The sequence below is a fragment of the Pezoporus flaviventris genome, unplaced genomic scaffold (assembly GCF_033815535.1).
Source record: "Pezoporus flaviventris isolate CSIRO_AGI_PZ_B2104156 unplaced genomic scaffold, CSIRO_AGI_Pfla_v1 ptg000025l, whole genome shotgun sequence".
Classification (NCBI taxonomy): Eukaryota; Metazoa; Chordata; class Aves; order Psittaciformes; family Psittacidae; genus Pezoporus; species Pezoporus flaviventris.
The window spans coordinates 33056255-33069995 of record NW_026892573.1 but is presented as its reverse complement, the minus strand read 5'-3'; the positions used below and the strand labels follow the sequence as shown (position 1 = coordinate 33069995).

Below are 13741 nucleotides of genomic sequence, written 5' to 3'. Positions count from 1 at the left end.
TCTGTGGTGTTTAACACTCTGTACCTGAGTATTATGTACTGTTAAATGATATATTTGATAACCTGGTGTATACTAAGAACAAAATCAAGTTTCCAGCTTCAACTGGGTTTACCTATGTTAGTAAATAAAGATGATGAATGTGCTTTATGCTCCTAGGTAGAAATGTGAGGCTTAATGCATTAATCATGCAATTTTTTAGTCTCCTTGTAGCAGAGCTGAATAGAGAGGGTTCTTTTAAACCTTTTGGGATTCTTTTAGAAGACTTTAAACTTCCCTATTTACAAAACTTAAAGCTGTGTTTTCACACAAGTGGAAACCTTGTGATGTTACACAGTAAGAACCCTCACAATGCGCTGGTATTGCTGGAACAAGTATGGTTCTTGGCATTTCCAGCTACCTGATGGGAATTTGAAGGAATAGTGGGAGAACTGGCAACTAATGTTGTTCCTCATCTGGGTTGTTACTGTGCAGAGCTAAAACCAAGCATGCTCGATGTCTTTGCTGCTCTTAAGCTATCAGGAGCCTACTCATAGTCAGCACTATTCTAAAGCCAAATGTTTCCTGTGAAACAGCTGTAAATCTATCTTTTAAATGAACTTTTTAGCTGGAAAATAAAGTCCATGACAATAAGACAAAGATCTATATTTAAAGAACTTCTTTTCAGAATCTCAATTCAAGTTTTGTAGATGTCTTAACAAAGTTAGTGTTAATAGAAGTAAGGGGTTTATTTGACAAGGATTTGAGGGAAGTTCCAACTTAGGTTGAATTCTTTGAAGCGACTTCAAAACACTTGTCAATGTCTTTTAGTTACCACTTTTTGTTCACCCCTTCAGAGCTGCTCAAAAGGTAAAGTAATGGAAAAGGGGATTTTGGTAGCTTTTTCCATTCAAAGGTGTAAGGTTATTTATATATATAGGCAGCAGCAGGTTGATGTCATGGTGCACACACTCACCCATAACTGTATTTCTTAGAGCAGTGGGTCTCTCTGAAGAATTTCACTAAGTTAACCTGTAAACTTTGACTTCTCTACAGGGGGAAAAAACTATTCAGGCAGTGCCAGCAGGAGCAAAACCTGCTATCATCACTGCCACAAGACCCATCACAAAAATGATTGTTACACAGCCAAAAGGAATAGGGTCCACGGTCCAGCCAGCCACCAAAATCATCCCAACTAAAATTGTTTATGGTCAGCAAGGGAAAACGCAGGTACAGTGAGGACCCATTTCTGTCTTGAAATGTACCCCTAAAATTTAATGGGAAGTAAATACTTTTTCATTGTGTTGCCACATAATGTTACAGGATTAATATGTGTCTATGGGGAATGAGATTTAGGGGTGTAATGAGGTGGCCTTGATACTTGAGCATAGCTTTTGCATTTGTTAGCTTTTTCTGGAGGCCTAGAGCAAGCCAGAAGGAGTTACTAAGACTTCTACGTAGCTGAAACTGTCAGGTCATGGCTCTAGGTGCCTGTTTAAGACTTACAGCTAATGGCTAGATGGTGAGAAATAAAGACACAGAGTCTGGACGTAGATCATCCATAAAAGCTGAGGTTTTATTGAAGTTATTTTCTATTTAATATATGTTCAGGTTTACCCTGCAACCCTGTGTCATTGCTGGGGCTGTATGTAGGGAATCTGCCTTATTTCTGGATGCTTTCAGTTTCAGCTTGTTCTCTGGTTGCACTTAGTATTTAAAAGAACTAAACTTTTATCAGTTATAATACTTTGCGTGTCTTGGTTGTTCAAGACTCTCTTTACTGTGGGCTGCAGAAGAGGTGCTTGTCCTTACTAGTGCAATGCATGTTCCAGCTCACTTGTGTAGCTTTCTCCTGTCACGCCGTAGTTGTATCCACCTGCTTGGTGGTTTATTGTGTTAAGTACTCCAAAATACTGAATGAGAAGTAAGTTCTTGTGCATTGCCATTTATTTGGGCTTTGTGGCTTAATAATCAGAGCTGCTGAATTTACAGGTCGACTCTTTCAGTAAATTAGGTAATATTACGTAGGTCTTGTACATACTGTGATTGCTCAGATCTGTTTTCTTGAGTGCTGTTACCGTACACAAAGCTTGTCTTTCTGATTAGGTTCTCATAAAACCAAAGCCAGTGACGTTTCAAGCAACAGTGGTGAGCGAACAAACTAGGCAGTTGGTGACAGAAACGTTACAACAGGCATCAAGGGTGGCAGAGACAGGAAACTCCTCTCTCCCAGAAGTAAAAGAAGAACCACAAACCTACACTGAGAGCAGCTCTTCCTCTACAGAGTCCTCCCAGAGCTCCCAAGGTGTGTATTAGTGTCACTAATGGACTGCCTCCCAAGCATCCTAGCTACTTTCATATAGTGAGTGGTTTGGGTTGGAAGGGACCTTAAAGACATTAGTACCAACCCTCTGCTATAGGCAGGGACACCTTCCACTAGCCTAGGTGGAATTTAAACATCCATATTTAATTTTTAAATGAAGGTGGAAATCTAAGGTAATTCCTCACCCTGTCTCCTTTTAACATAGGTTTTCACTCAGTCTGTTACCAGTGGGTGTCATTTCCCTTATGGCTTTATTTGCCTCTTACAAGCTACTTACTAAATGCCTCCCTTTCATATGTGAAAAGTGAAGATAATGGTGTCTTGCAGGGCTGTTACAATGCTTGTGACCTGCAGCCTGTTCCCTCTTTCTGGGGAGTCTCCCAGAAACAGGCAGTGTAGAGGTTATGGTTTGGGTTTTGGCAGCCACCTCTTTCCTAAGTGTATGGAAGCATCTCTCCACTTAATGACTGAAAGCTGTCATGTGAACCAACATAAACTGTGGTCCTTTTATAGGCACATATATGTGCATCATGACATGTATCAGACATGCAATCATGGCGGGGATGCTGCCGTAGCTGCAAGCCATAGTACAGATGTAGCTCTTTGTGTGATAGAGAAGCATAAATAATAGGACATAAATAACACCCAGCCTTTGCTCGGGAGTGACCATAGGGTGTATCACTGCATCAGCTAAAAGCAAATGTCTCTGTGAAATGTGTGTACTTAAATGCCTTTCAGTCAGCTTTTCTGTATAATTCTGTGATATTGGTCTATAATGCTATTTTAAGTAAATTAAAGAGAAAAATTGAAGATTGAACAAACTTATCAAAATTGAGGAGCTGTTAATTCAGAATACTGAATACTTGTCCATTACCTGAATGTTAAAACGGTCTGTGTAAGAGTTCAATCCAAGGCAAATTCAATGTACAAAGAAACCTGCTGAACTTTGGTTGTTCAAGGCAAAGCTTTTACAAACAATAAGGATATAGGATCTCTTTTCTTTTTTGTTCATAACATGAGCAGTATTTTACTTCAAGTCAATTGTAATAAGCTAAAGTGTTGCATAATGAGTGTATGCATCCTTGACAGTGTTCAAACTCCTATGGATAATGAGTAACTTGGTCTAATTTTGACCTATAGCCCTACTTCATATCAAGACGCTGGACAGGAGACCTCCAATCTAAAATGATTCTGTGATGACTTGACATGCCTTTGTTCTTTCACAAACAGATTCTCAGCCTGTTGTCCATGTGATTGCTTCAAGAAGTCAAGATTGGTCGGAACATGAAATTGCTGTGGACACAAGCCCTACAATCATCTACCAGGATGTATCCAGTGAATCTCAGTCAGCTACTTCCACAATAAAAGCATTACTGGAACTTCAGCAGACCACAGGTGTGAAAACCCATGTGGTTGTTTAGGATAACTCCAAAGCTTATTACTTGTTTAAGCAGCAGTTTGTAATAGGTTTTGTAATTGAAAAGCACCTATCTTGAATCAGCTTGATTCCTTTCTTCTTATCCTGTAACAGTTTGAATCTAGTATAACGTTCACCATCTATTTAATTGAGATTTGACATTTATATTGGAGGTTTATTTATGGGGGTTTGTATATTGGAGGTTTATTATATGTTTTCTTCCAAAGCAGTGAAGGAAAAGATAGAATCGAAGCCAAGGCAGCCTACCATTGACTTGAGCCAAATGGCTGTCCCAATCCAGATGTCCCAAGAAAAGAGGCATTCTCCAGAAAGCCCTTCAATTGCTGTAGTAGAGTCGGAATTAGTTGCTGAATATATCACAACTGGTAAGTGACTAAGGTGGTGGTGGGTTTGCAGTTGAAGTGTGGGCACTTAATTTGGGAGTTTTCTTACAATGAGTTTCATTTTTGCTGTGATTTGCTGTAGGGGACATGAGTCTTTTCTTCCACTTTTGAGACCCTGTGCAGGGGACTGAGCTTGCATCTGCTCAGGGATATTGTGGAGAATGCTTCTAACTGAAACAAAAGGTTGTTTCAGTTAAGGATATCCCAGTTGTGTCCCATGATCAGATGGAGAGGAGAGGCTGTCCCACTTGTCCTTAAGGAAAATGCCTAGTAAGGAAAAAGTAGAAAATGCAGTTACAGTAACTGTATGCTGTTTTCCGTACATATCAAGGAGTCAGGCTTTGGGTTAGTTTAACCCATGCTTGCAAATTGTTACTTGCTTACCATGACTAAGTGAGTTTTTCAGACAAGTGTGCATTTAGCATGCTAATGTAGTCCCCAGTTTCTTCATTGTGAAGATAGGACAAAGGATAATGGGGTCAAACTGAAATGGGAGGTTTAGGTTAGATCTCAGGCAGAAGCTCTTCCCTGTGAGGGTGCTGAGGCGCTGGCACAGGGTGCCCAGAGAAGCTGTGGCTGCCCCATCCCTGGCAGTGTTCAAGGCCAGGTTGGACACAGGGGCTTGGAGCAAGCTGCTCTAGTGGAAGGGGTCCCTGCCCGTGGCAGGGGTTGGGACTGGATGAGCTTTAAGGTCCCTTCCAACCCAAACCAGTCTCTGATTCCATTATTTGCCAGAAGACTTTGAACTGATAAATTTGCACTCTTTAAGCAAGTAACTATTGAAGTTGAAATTACAGGTGAGATTCAGCTCTTAACTTGACTCTTGGCTCTGTTGTTCCCTGCTACCCCAGAACATGAGGTGAGCCACTTCCCATACATAGATGAGAGGGTTAAACTTCCTGTTTTCCATTTTCATTTCTTAAGTCCGTGTTATTGTTTGCCTTACTTTATTTGGAAAATGAAAGTAAAAGTGTGTAGAATATGCACACTGGCAGAGAGCAATAAAACTTGATAGTGTTAAATTGCATAAGTACAGATCCGTAATTCCAGGGGTTTTGTGGTAAATGTCTAGTCTGATATTTACACTCTTTGTTTGCCTCCTCCGCTCGTTTCCATCCCTTGTATGGTCTAAATTTGTGTGAAATTGGAGCGTGAGAGGATGTTATTGTTATTCTTCTAAATAACACTTACTCTATCTTCAGTTTTCAATGTTTGGGTTGTGCTCCCTGGGATCTCATTTAAAACAAACTGAAAAGGACAATAAGGAGTGTTAAAGCAATCTCCAGTTAACAGTTACCTTCCCTGACGCAGATACTGTGCACTGAGCTGCTGTTCAAGGTTCCAGTTTTTGCTGCTGGTGTAAAATAGGGCCCTTTGCAGGGAGGATGGAAATGACATTTGGTGTCCGTGTAGACTTGAGTCCTTTTCTGCAGCTTAGAAGCTGTACAAAGTACAGAAGCTGAGAATTGCCTGGAGCTGTGGTTACTCCTTTCAATACTGGGATTTTTATAAACCTTGACTTGATCTACAGGATGCTACTAAAGAAACTCAGGCTGCTGTGATTTGACTTGCAGCAGTTTCTTCTACACCATAAAACTGGTTGGTTTGCTCTTAATTTTGTCTCTTCCCCCAGTTTCTGTGCACGCTGCAGGTAACTCAGTGTTTCTCTTTGCTTTAATTCGTGCTTCTAAGGATTCAGTAATCCATGTAGCCGTATTTTCTGCTAAAGGTTGAGTAGTAAGATAGCCAACAGTCTATAATCTGTCATGAAATCTGCATGCACCTCAACTGAAGGATGAGGCACCCTTTAATCTCTATGGGAGCTGGGATTCAGCATGTGCTTCCTTGTGAGATGAAGGAAGCACTTCCCACATCTTAGTGTCACCGTTTTCTGTCTACAGACTCAGGAAGACAACACTGTATTGGTTCACATTCGGAAGAGTATCTACACAACCATATAGGTTAGAAACTTTACTTTTAAATGAAGGTTTTAATTGTGCAGGAGCTGTTGGGGGATATCCGTAACTGATCTGGCACAGCATGCAGGCCGGTGCTGATCTAATCCACCTCCTTTAGGGAGTGGCATAGTAAAATTACCATCTTAATTCAAAATATGACCTTTCTTCTAATTTCCAGAAAGGTCACTGGAAGCTTTTTAACTTTAAGTGTGTTACAATTGAATTTAAACTTTGCTTGTTCTCCTGCAGTTACTATTTTGTCACTAAAAACTTAAAGCAAATATCTCCATACTAGTATGGACAGGCATCAAGTATTTGGATTCATGTCTTATCAGTGACTGTAATATCAATTATCAATATCCATGTTGTGGTGTTGGGTTGGTTTTTTCCTCAGCAGAAGATCACTTCTCTGTCAATCCACTATTTAACTACAGAGCCATCACCACAGCTCCGTAACTCATGCTGGGTTCAAACTGGAACAGGGGAAGTTTAGGTTGGATATAAGGAGGAAGAAGTTCTTTACTGTGAGGGTGCTGAGGCACTGGAATGGGTTGCCCAGGGAAGCTGTGAATGCTCCATCCCTGGCAGTGTTCAAGGCCGGGCTGGACAGAGCCTTGGGTGCCATGGTTTAGTGTGAGGTGTCCCTGCCCACGGCAGGGGGCTGGAACTGGATGAGCTTAGGGTCCTTTCCAACCCAAACAATTCTGTGGTTCTATGATCTGTTCTAAAAGGTGCCATAGACCCATGGCAAGGTCTCAGTTTTTTGGTCTGTGATTTGTGACAAGCCTCACTGACTTTCACAAGATCCAAATATTTCCCAATTGCTAATCATTCCAATTCAGCCTGTGCTCTGGAGAGTCTTTCTTGCAGTTTATCAGTGATAGAAATCCAGTGAGCAAGGCTTGCTGTTCTTTATCGCAGTCAATTGCGCAGGTGCTTTTAGCAGCATACGAACCACAGAATAACTCGTGCTCTCTACAGTTATGCTGGTGCTGTATAAAGAACCCAACTGAAAAATCAAGTATGCATTCTGCTTGCAAAGTCAGTGTGCTAGGAGAGGGAGGCCAAAGGTTCGGATCGAATGTGGGCACTTAGGTAACAGACAAAAGCAAAGCCTCAGAGTTGCTGCTTTATGATGCTTCTCAGAATAGATCTACACTTGAAGGCTGAAGCTAGGATACAATGAAAGATGGTTTTCATGCTCAGATCCTTATTTCACTCATATGCTTTCAGTTGAAGCTTAAATGCAAAGCAAATCATTGAAGTTACAGCAGTTAGCTCTGGAGAAGTGCCACTGACCTCTTTACTTTCAGTCAGCCATCGGTCCCAGCCCCACCAACAGTCATCTCAGCCCCAGAGGACTCTCCTGCAGCATGTGGCTCAGTCGCAGACAGCAACGCAGACTTCTGTTGTGGTGAAATCTATCCCTGCATCTTCCACGGGCGCAATTACCCATATCATGCAGCAGGTTGTACCCTTCCTTTTCCCAGCACTCTATAAGCAGCAGTAGCATGTGTGAATGATATAGATCTGGGCTTGTTCTGAATGAATGTGTCATGTTGCTGCCACTGAAAATGCTAAGTGGATGGGTGAATTAATAACTTCATTTTAATATTACTTGTTTTTATGGTGAGGGTTGTGGGGTAAAAGGGAAGCAGTTAATGAGACTGAGACCATTAAGTCAGCAGGCTGTGGACATTGGGGCTGTTCAGCCTAGAGAAGAGAAGCTACATGGAGACCTCATAGCAGCTTCCAGGATCTGAAGGGGGCTACAAGGATCCTGGAGAGGGACTCTTCATCAGGACCTGTAGTGACAGGACAAGGGGTGATGGGATCAAACTTAAACAGGGGAGATTTAGGTTTCTCTTGTTTCATATCCAACTGCATGCAACATTAGGGGCTTTGAACCTTAGTCTGACACGTGTGAGGGCTTCATAATCTCCACTGAGGATTAGTTATGCAGAGACGTACCACACTTTAACATGATAAAAATGGCTATCAGTTGCTTCTGAATTGTAGAATCTCCATGTAAGGGCATCTTTTTATACATGAATTGGGGGTCTAATGGTAAAATAAGGTCAAGTAGTCCAGTTGAAACACTAAACATGATTTTTATGTATTCTTATATTTCTCTTTACTAACTTGCTCTTAACTTCTTCTTCAGGCCTTAAGCAGTCACACTGCATTTACCAAACACAGTGAACAACTTGGAACTGAGGAAGGAGAAGTGGAAGAGATGGACACCTTAGATCCTCAGACTGGCCTGTTTTACAGATCTGCCCTGACACAATCGCAGACACAAAACCAGCAAAAACTGAGTCAGCCACAGCTGGAACAGACTCAACTGCAAGTGAAAACCCTGCAGTGTTTCCAGACTAAGCAGAAGCAGACAATCCACCTGCAGGCCGATCCCATCCAGCACAAACTCCCACAAATGCCCCAGCTTTCTATAAGGCATCAAAAGCTAACCCCCCTGCAGCAAGAGCAAGCACAGACCAAACCAGATGCACAGCACCCCCCCCACCACATGATGGCCAAAGAAAGGCAACTCCCTACCTTAGTGGCCCAGCCACAGCAAACTGTAGTACAGGTGCTGGCAGTAAAAACCACACAGCAACTGCCCAAACTGCAACAGGCACCAACGGCACAAAAAATCTACGTGCAACCCCAGCCCCCCCAGAGTCAAATGCAGCTACCTGCCTCTTCAGAGAAACAGCCAGCAAGCCAGGTAACGGAATATTGATAGCATGCAAAAATACACGTCACTGTTCAAGGCAAAAAAACCAAACCCACCAAAAAACACCAACCCTGTCGCTGTAGCAGTGTTTTTGTCCTGGCAAAGAGAGAGAACTCCTCATTCCGCTGGTGTTAATGACCCCATCAGAAGGTTGACACTAGGAAAGAGAAGCACATGTTCTAGGGGAAACCAAAAAATCCGTAGAGCTCACAAAAAGTGTTTTGTTGGACAGTTTTGATGGATTTCTGCCACCATTGGTGCATGGAATTTGTCCCTAAGTTATTTCCTTTGAATTTTTAAGATCTTGACACGTTAAATTTCCATTCCCGTAGCACTTTTTATTTCTCTGGAAATAAAGGTGGACACACTGCAGTCTCCAAAGGCTCTCCATTGTACGTCTTCCTTTGTAGTTTACATCTTCCTGAAGTGACGTGAAGTGGCTTTCATTTACAGGAGTAATTTGGTTTTTCTTTGGGAAGGGAAAATGTAAAGACTGAGAAAAGTAGAGGATAAAAACACATATTTTAACTCTAGAAAAGTGGTTATTTTTTCTTGGCCCTTTCAGGAATACATGTGAACCAAGAGGGCTAACAAACACATGGGGATGTAAATCCCAAAGGAAAACGAAGCTGCTGTGGTATTATACTGCTACAATCCTTACCTGGCAGCCTAAAAAGCTGCTTTTTGTCCCCCCAGGCTTCAATTAACTGTTACCATATCATTGCTAATTCCTTTGTTAAAACACTGAGTTTCAACTGTCTTCCTAATAGCAAGTATGTTGTTTGTGCCATACTGTCCTTTGGAATATTGATTAGATTATTTTCGATGATAATACTTAAAAATCTAAATTAGCTGTAACATGCACAACCAAAATTTGATTTTCAGGTGCAGCATCCAATTATAACGCAAGGATCCACTGTTCCAAAGATAACTTTTGAGGGGCATCAGCCTCCTTCTGTTTCAAAGGTAGCAGGTGGCAGTTCTGTGCCCAAACTGGCGTTGCCGGTTACCAACCTATTTCCCATGCAGGCATCCGAGAAGACAGCAGTAACAGATATTGTGAGAGTGTCTATGGTGGAAGCTCAGATTGATACAGACATAGAACAGACGGTAGTGGATCCCCCAGACAAGGCCATGTCCACTAGTAAACTCGCTAGCGAAGGAGAGTCGTCACCTTGTACCCAGGGGCCGAGGGTCACTGCAGTGGGGATGACGGCAACTTCCATCCCCGAGCAACAGACGCGTACAGAATCCAGCTCAAGTCCTCCTGCTGTTGGTCCCACTGTAACAGAGAGGAAACTCGATGCACAAGGAATGCCTCCAACAAACCAGTTTATACACATTCAGGATATATCACAAAAGAAAGCTGAAGAGACTTCGTCAGAAATCGTTATCCAGGTAAGAGAGGGCCAGAGCAAATAACGCAAAGGTTGAGCAGAGCAAACTCGTATCTACTGTGATGATAACAACCGAAAGATGCTGGGTTATTTTTGTTTTCCTTCTGCAGTTTTTGGTTCTTTTTCTATTCTTCATGCTTGTAATAGTTGCTACATCAGTGTGTAGCTCTGAAACGGAGCTTGAGTTTCTCAATCCCTGTATTCACTGTGTGGTCAGTGTCTTACTTTTCTGTTAAGAAAACAACCCAAGCTCGTCTCATTTTACAAAGTACTTTTATTTGACATGCTTAAAAATGTGACCTTCAATACTTGTTATGGATCTAGAGGTTTTTATAGCATCTGTTAAATGTTATCATTAAAAATACAGTGAGGTTCTACTTACCTGGAAAGTTTACCAAATAAGATCTGGATTCAGAAGAAAACTTGTTAACTTAAAGCCATTCTTGCCACTTCTGAGATAAAATGGCTATTGATCTTCAGCCTGATGCTTTGAGTCATTGCCTGACTAATGATTGATACTTTCATTGCTTCTGCTGCCTTAAATATGATGTTTTATGATGGAATACGTGGTCTGAATGTCAACCAAGCAAGTATTTAAGTCATCCGAGGGCTCGTAGAGGTATAATGTGAATCGTCATAGACAAGTTGGATGTTCACAGGAATGGCAGCGTGGATTGAAATGGTTTTATTCTGTCTCATATTTGTGTTACAGTGGAAATGCCTCTAATGTGGGAAATTTGTGTGCAGAGCGTTCAAAGTTTTCATGCTACTTTGTAAAACCTTCATTGCAGTGAACTTGGCTTTTGTAGAAATCATCGCTTTTGTACTCATTTTTAGGCCTCATTTCCCTAAATAGACAAAGGTAGATTTCTGTTTTACTTCAAATCTGTGTATTTTGGAAATCTGTATTATTTAGCATTGTGGCATGCTACGAGCTGTTTCTACAGTGAAATACTGCTCAGGATTTTAGTTGTATAGAGTTGTAGATTTAGCTTTTACACCCCATGAAAGCCAAAGTAGAAATAAATAGCTTAGATGTGTTGTGCTTCCTCAGCGTCTGTGTTGCTGCAGCTGTCAGCAGGGCCAGAGCTTGTGTTGTGTTGTATACAGAAACCATAGCTAGTCCTTACATTTGAATGTCTTGTCTGAGCAAGATAAGGCCAAGGAAAGTATTATCTGTGCTTTGCATTTGAGGAATGATGGATGGTGAGCATTGGTGTAGCTGTTGGTTATGCTGTTGCAGAGCTTTGGTGAAGATCTAAAGCCAGGATGAATGCCCTAAGAGTAAGATTATTCAAATCTTATCTTTTACAACCTAATCTGGTGAAAGGGTGCTTTGAAGCATTAGCTAATGTAACATGCAGTGGGCCTTAGCTAGAGAAAACTGCTCTTGGAAACCAAATATCCACCGCTTGCATAGATGTCTTTACCTGCCAAAACCCCACATGTTAAAACTGAAATCTTTTCTTTCTTTCAGGCCATCCCTCACTATTCCATCCCTTGTCACTCCAGCTCCAATGTGGTAGTGGAACCCAGCGGGCTCCTGGAGCTCAACAACTTCACCAGTCAGCGCCTCGATGATGAGGAGACAGTGATGGAGCAAGATGTGGACAGTAGCACTGAGGACGGCACTGAGCCCAGCCCCTCTCGAAGTTCTGCTGAACAATCCTAAGGAATTGGGACACTGGAGTGCACTTTATAATATCTTGGGATTTTTGAGTATCCAAGATGCCCTTGTATTGTGATGTCTTAGAGCACTTTGCCTATTAGAGTTGTTCATTGGACCCTTGAAGCATCAGTGTGTTTTAACAAGACGGTATTGCAAAAGCTGCATCTTACAAATTGTTTCCAAAAAGGAAAAGAACAAAAAACAAAAAAAAAAGGAAGAAAAACCATGATGTAGTCACTGAGATTCAGTAAACCTGTGACAGTGGAATGTACTCCTGTTAAAAAGCAGATCTGCAGCGAATTCTACAGCTCGTGCTATTGAAGCCCCAGATACTGAAACAGCCTTCAGTAAAAAGGGATTTGTTACTTTGCTGTGGTTTTTTTCTTTTTTGTTAGCTGTTGAGCAAAGCACCATCAGAAGAGAAAAAAAGAATGTTTAATAAAAATTTGTATTTTTAAATAGCATGGGAGAGAAAACGTGTCTCTGACAGTGCTGGAAAAGCCCCAGGAATTTTGGAATTGGTTTGCTTTCTTGCACTTGTGCTCACTTAGAGTTAAGGTTTTTGGGGTTGGTTTCTTTTTTTTTTGTTAGCCTAAAAATAGAGTTTTATATTGATTTAAATTCTCATTGCTGAATGTTTGGAAGTAAGCAAAATCACTAACTGGTAGCAAAGTGGATTTGCTAGTGCTTTACAACAAGTCGAATGACGACGGCGTATGGGGCGTTCCTTCGTGCCGTAAGCACACGAAATGCTCCATCTGCTCTGGTTAATCTTTGGATTATTTATTGAAATGTGAAATCTAAAGTGAGGCCAAGTTGTTGAAGAAGTTCCTGTGAAACAGGCAGGTCTGTTGATTCTGATACAAAAACCATGGTGTGTGTATGGGGGGGGATGTATTTTGCTACAAATCAGTTTTTCAAAATCGGGGATATGTGGTTCAGCATCTTTCCAAGTTGAACCTGTGAAATGTGCTTCAAGGCTTGTAAAAAACCTGTATTTTACTCTTACATGCTGTTTTTAAAGTGACCATATTTTGGCAGTTTAAAAGCTTAAATCAGTATACAGTGTTAGGTTTCAGAAATTAGCCTTATGACTCGGCTTGTTGAAGCAATACATTGGGTTTTTGTGATAGTTACAAGCCACAGAGAAAGGTTTGGGTTCAGGTGGGAGGAGAGAACCAGTTTTAATACAGTCTGCTAATGAAGACAATACTTTTTTTTCCCTCCAAATGTATATAAAACCCACGTTTTTACCTGTTTTGTATAGATTTCATTATAAATAACTAAGCATTTTAAGACTTTTGACATATCATTTAATTGTATATACATCTATGAGCCTAACTGCCCACTTTTTGGTGCTGAAGTACTACTGTAAGTAGATTTCATCCAAAGTCTAATACAGCTTTTTTGCGTCAGTCTTTTTTTTAAGCTGTGATTTTACTGTTGATATTGTAGCTAAGATTAAATTCCAACTAGAAGAACTCAAAACTAAGAAATACAAAACCTCAAAACCAACTTATCTTACTTGTCCTGAGTATCCGCTGTGTAAGAACGTGCAGTACCCCCTAGATGGTGCTGTTTTTTCATCTAACTTCAGTCGTTTCTAAACGAAGTCCCTATGATTTTCATACGCTTTTTTTCTCCTTTCTGTTTTCTTTTCCATCAGCATTAGTTCCAAATTAACATGGTTTGTTATAGTGGAGAAGCGTGCTGGTAATGTGCAAATGCCAGAATATAGTGGGTTACAATCCTAATTACTTTTGTGTTACCTTTATGTTGGAGTAAGTATTGGTTTGGTTTCTGCAGCACTTAGTGCTCTGGATAGAAGGGAACATACAAAATGAAGCTTAGCATATCTCT

The 13741-nt window shown here is 41.1% G+C and overlaps 1 protein-coding gene across 14 annotated transcripts in view; it reads left to right on the top strand.

Moving 5' to 3' along the window:
• Positions 1–13400, top strand: part of EMSY (EMSY transcriptional repressor, BRCA2 interacting) — a 40291-nt gene extending 26891 nt beyond the window's left edge. For 8 of the 14 annotated variants that reach the window (XM_061458118.1, XM_061458114.1, XM_061458105.1 and 5 more), the window contains 9 exons: positions 1033–1206; positions 2083–2281; positions 3530–3694; positions 3944–4102; positions 6022–6081; positions 7392–7546; positions 8243–8806; positions 9701–10213; positions 11690–13400. In XM_061458118.1, the coding sequence (XP_061314102.1) occupies positions 1033–1206; positions 2083–2281; positions 3530–3694; positions 3944–4102; positions 6022–6081; positions 7392–7546; positions 8243–8806; positions 9701–10213; positions 11690–11884 (2184 nt within the window). In that variant the 3' untranslated portion in view covers positions 11885–13400. The remainder of the gene's footprint in view (positions 1–1032; positions 1207–2082; positions 2282–3529; positions 3695–3943; positions 4103–6021; positions 6082–7391; positions 7547–8242; positions 8807–9700; positions 10214–11689) is intronic. The other 6 variants (XM_061458116.1, XM_061458111.1, XM_061458112.1 and 3 more) reach the window with 5 other exon arrangements.
• The last annotated feature ends 341 nt before the right edge of the window (positions 13401–13741 follow it).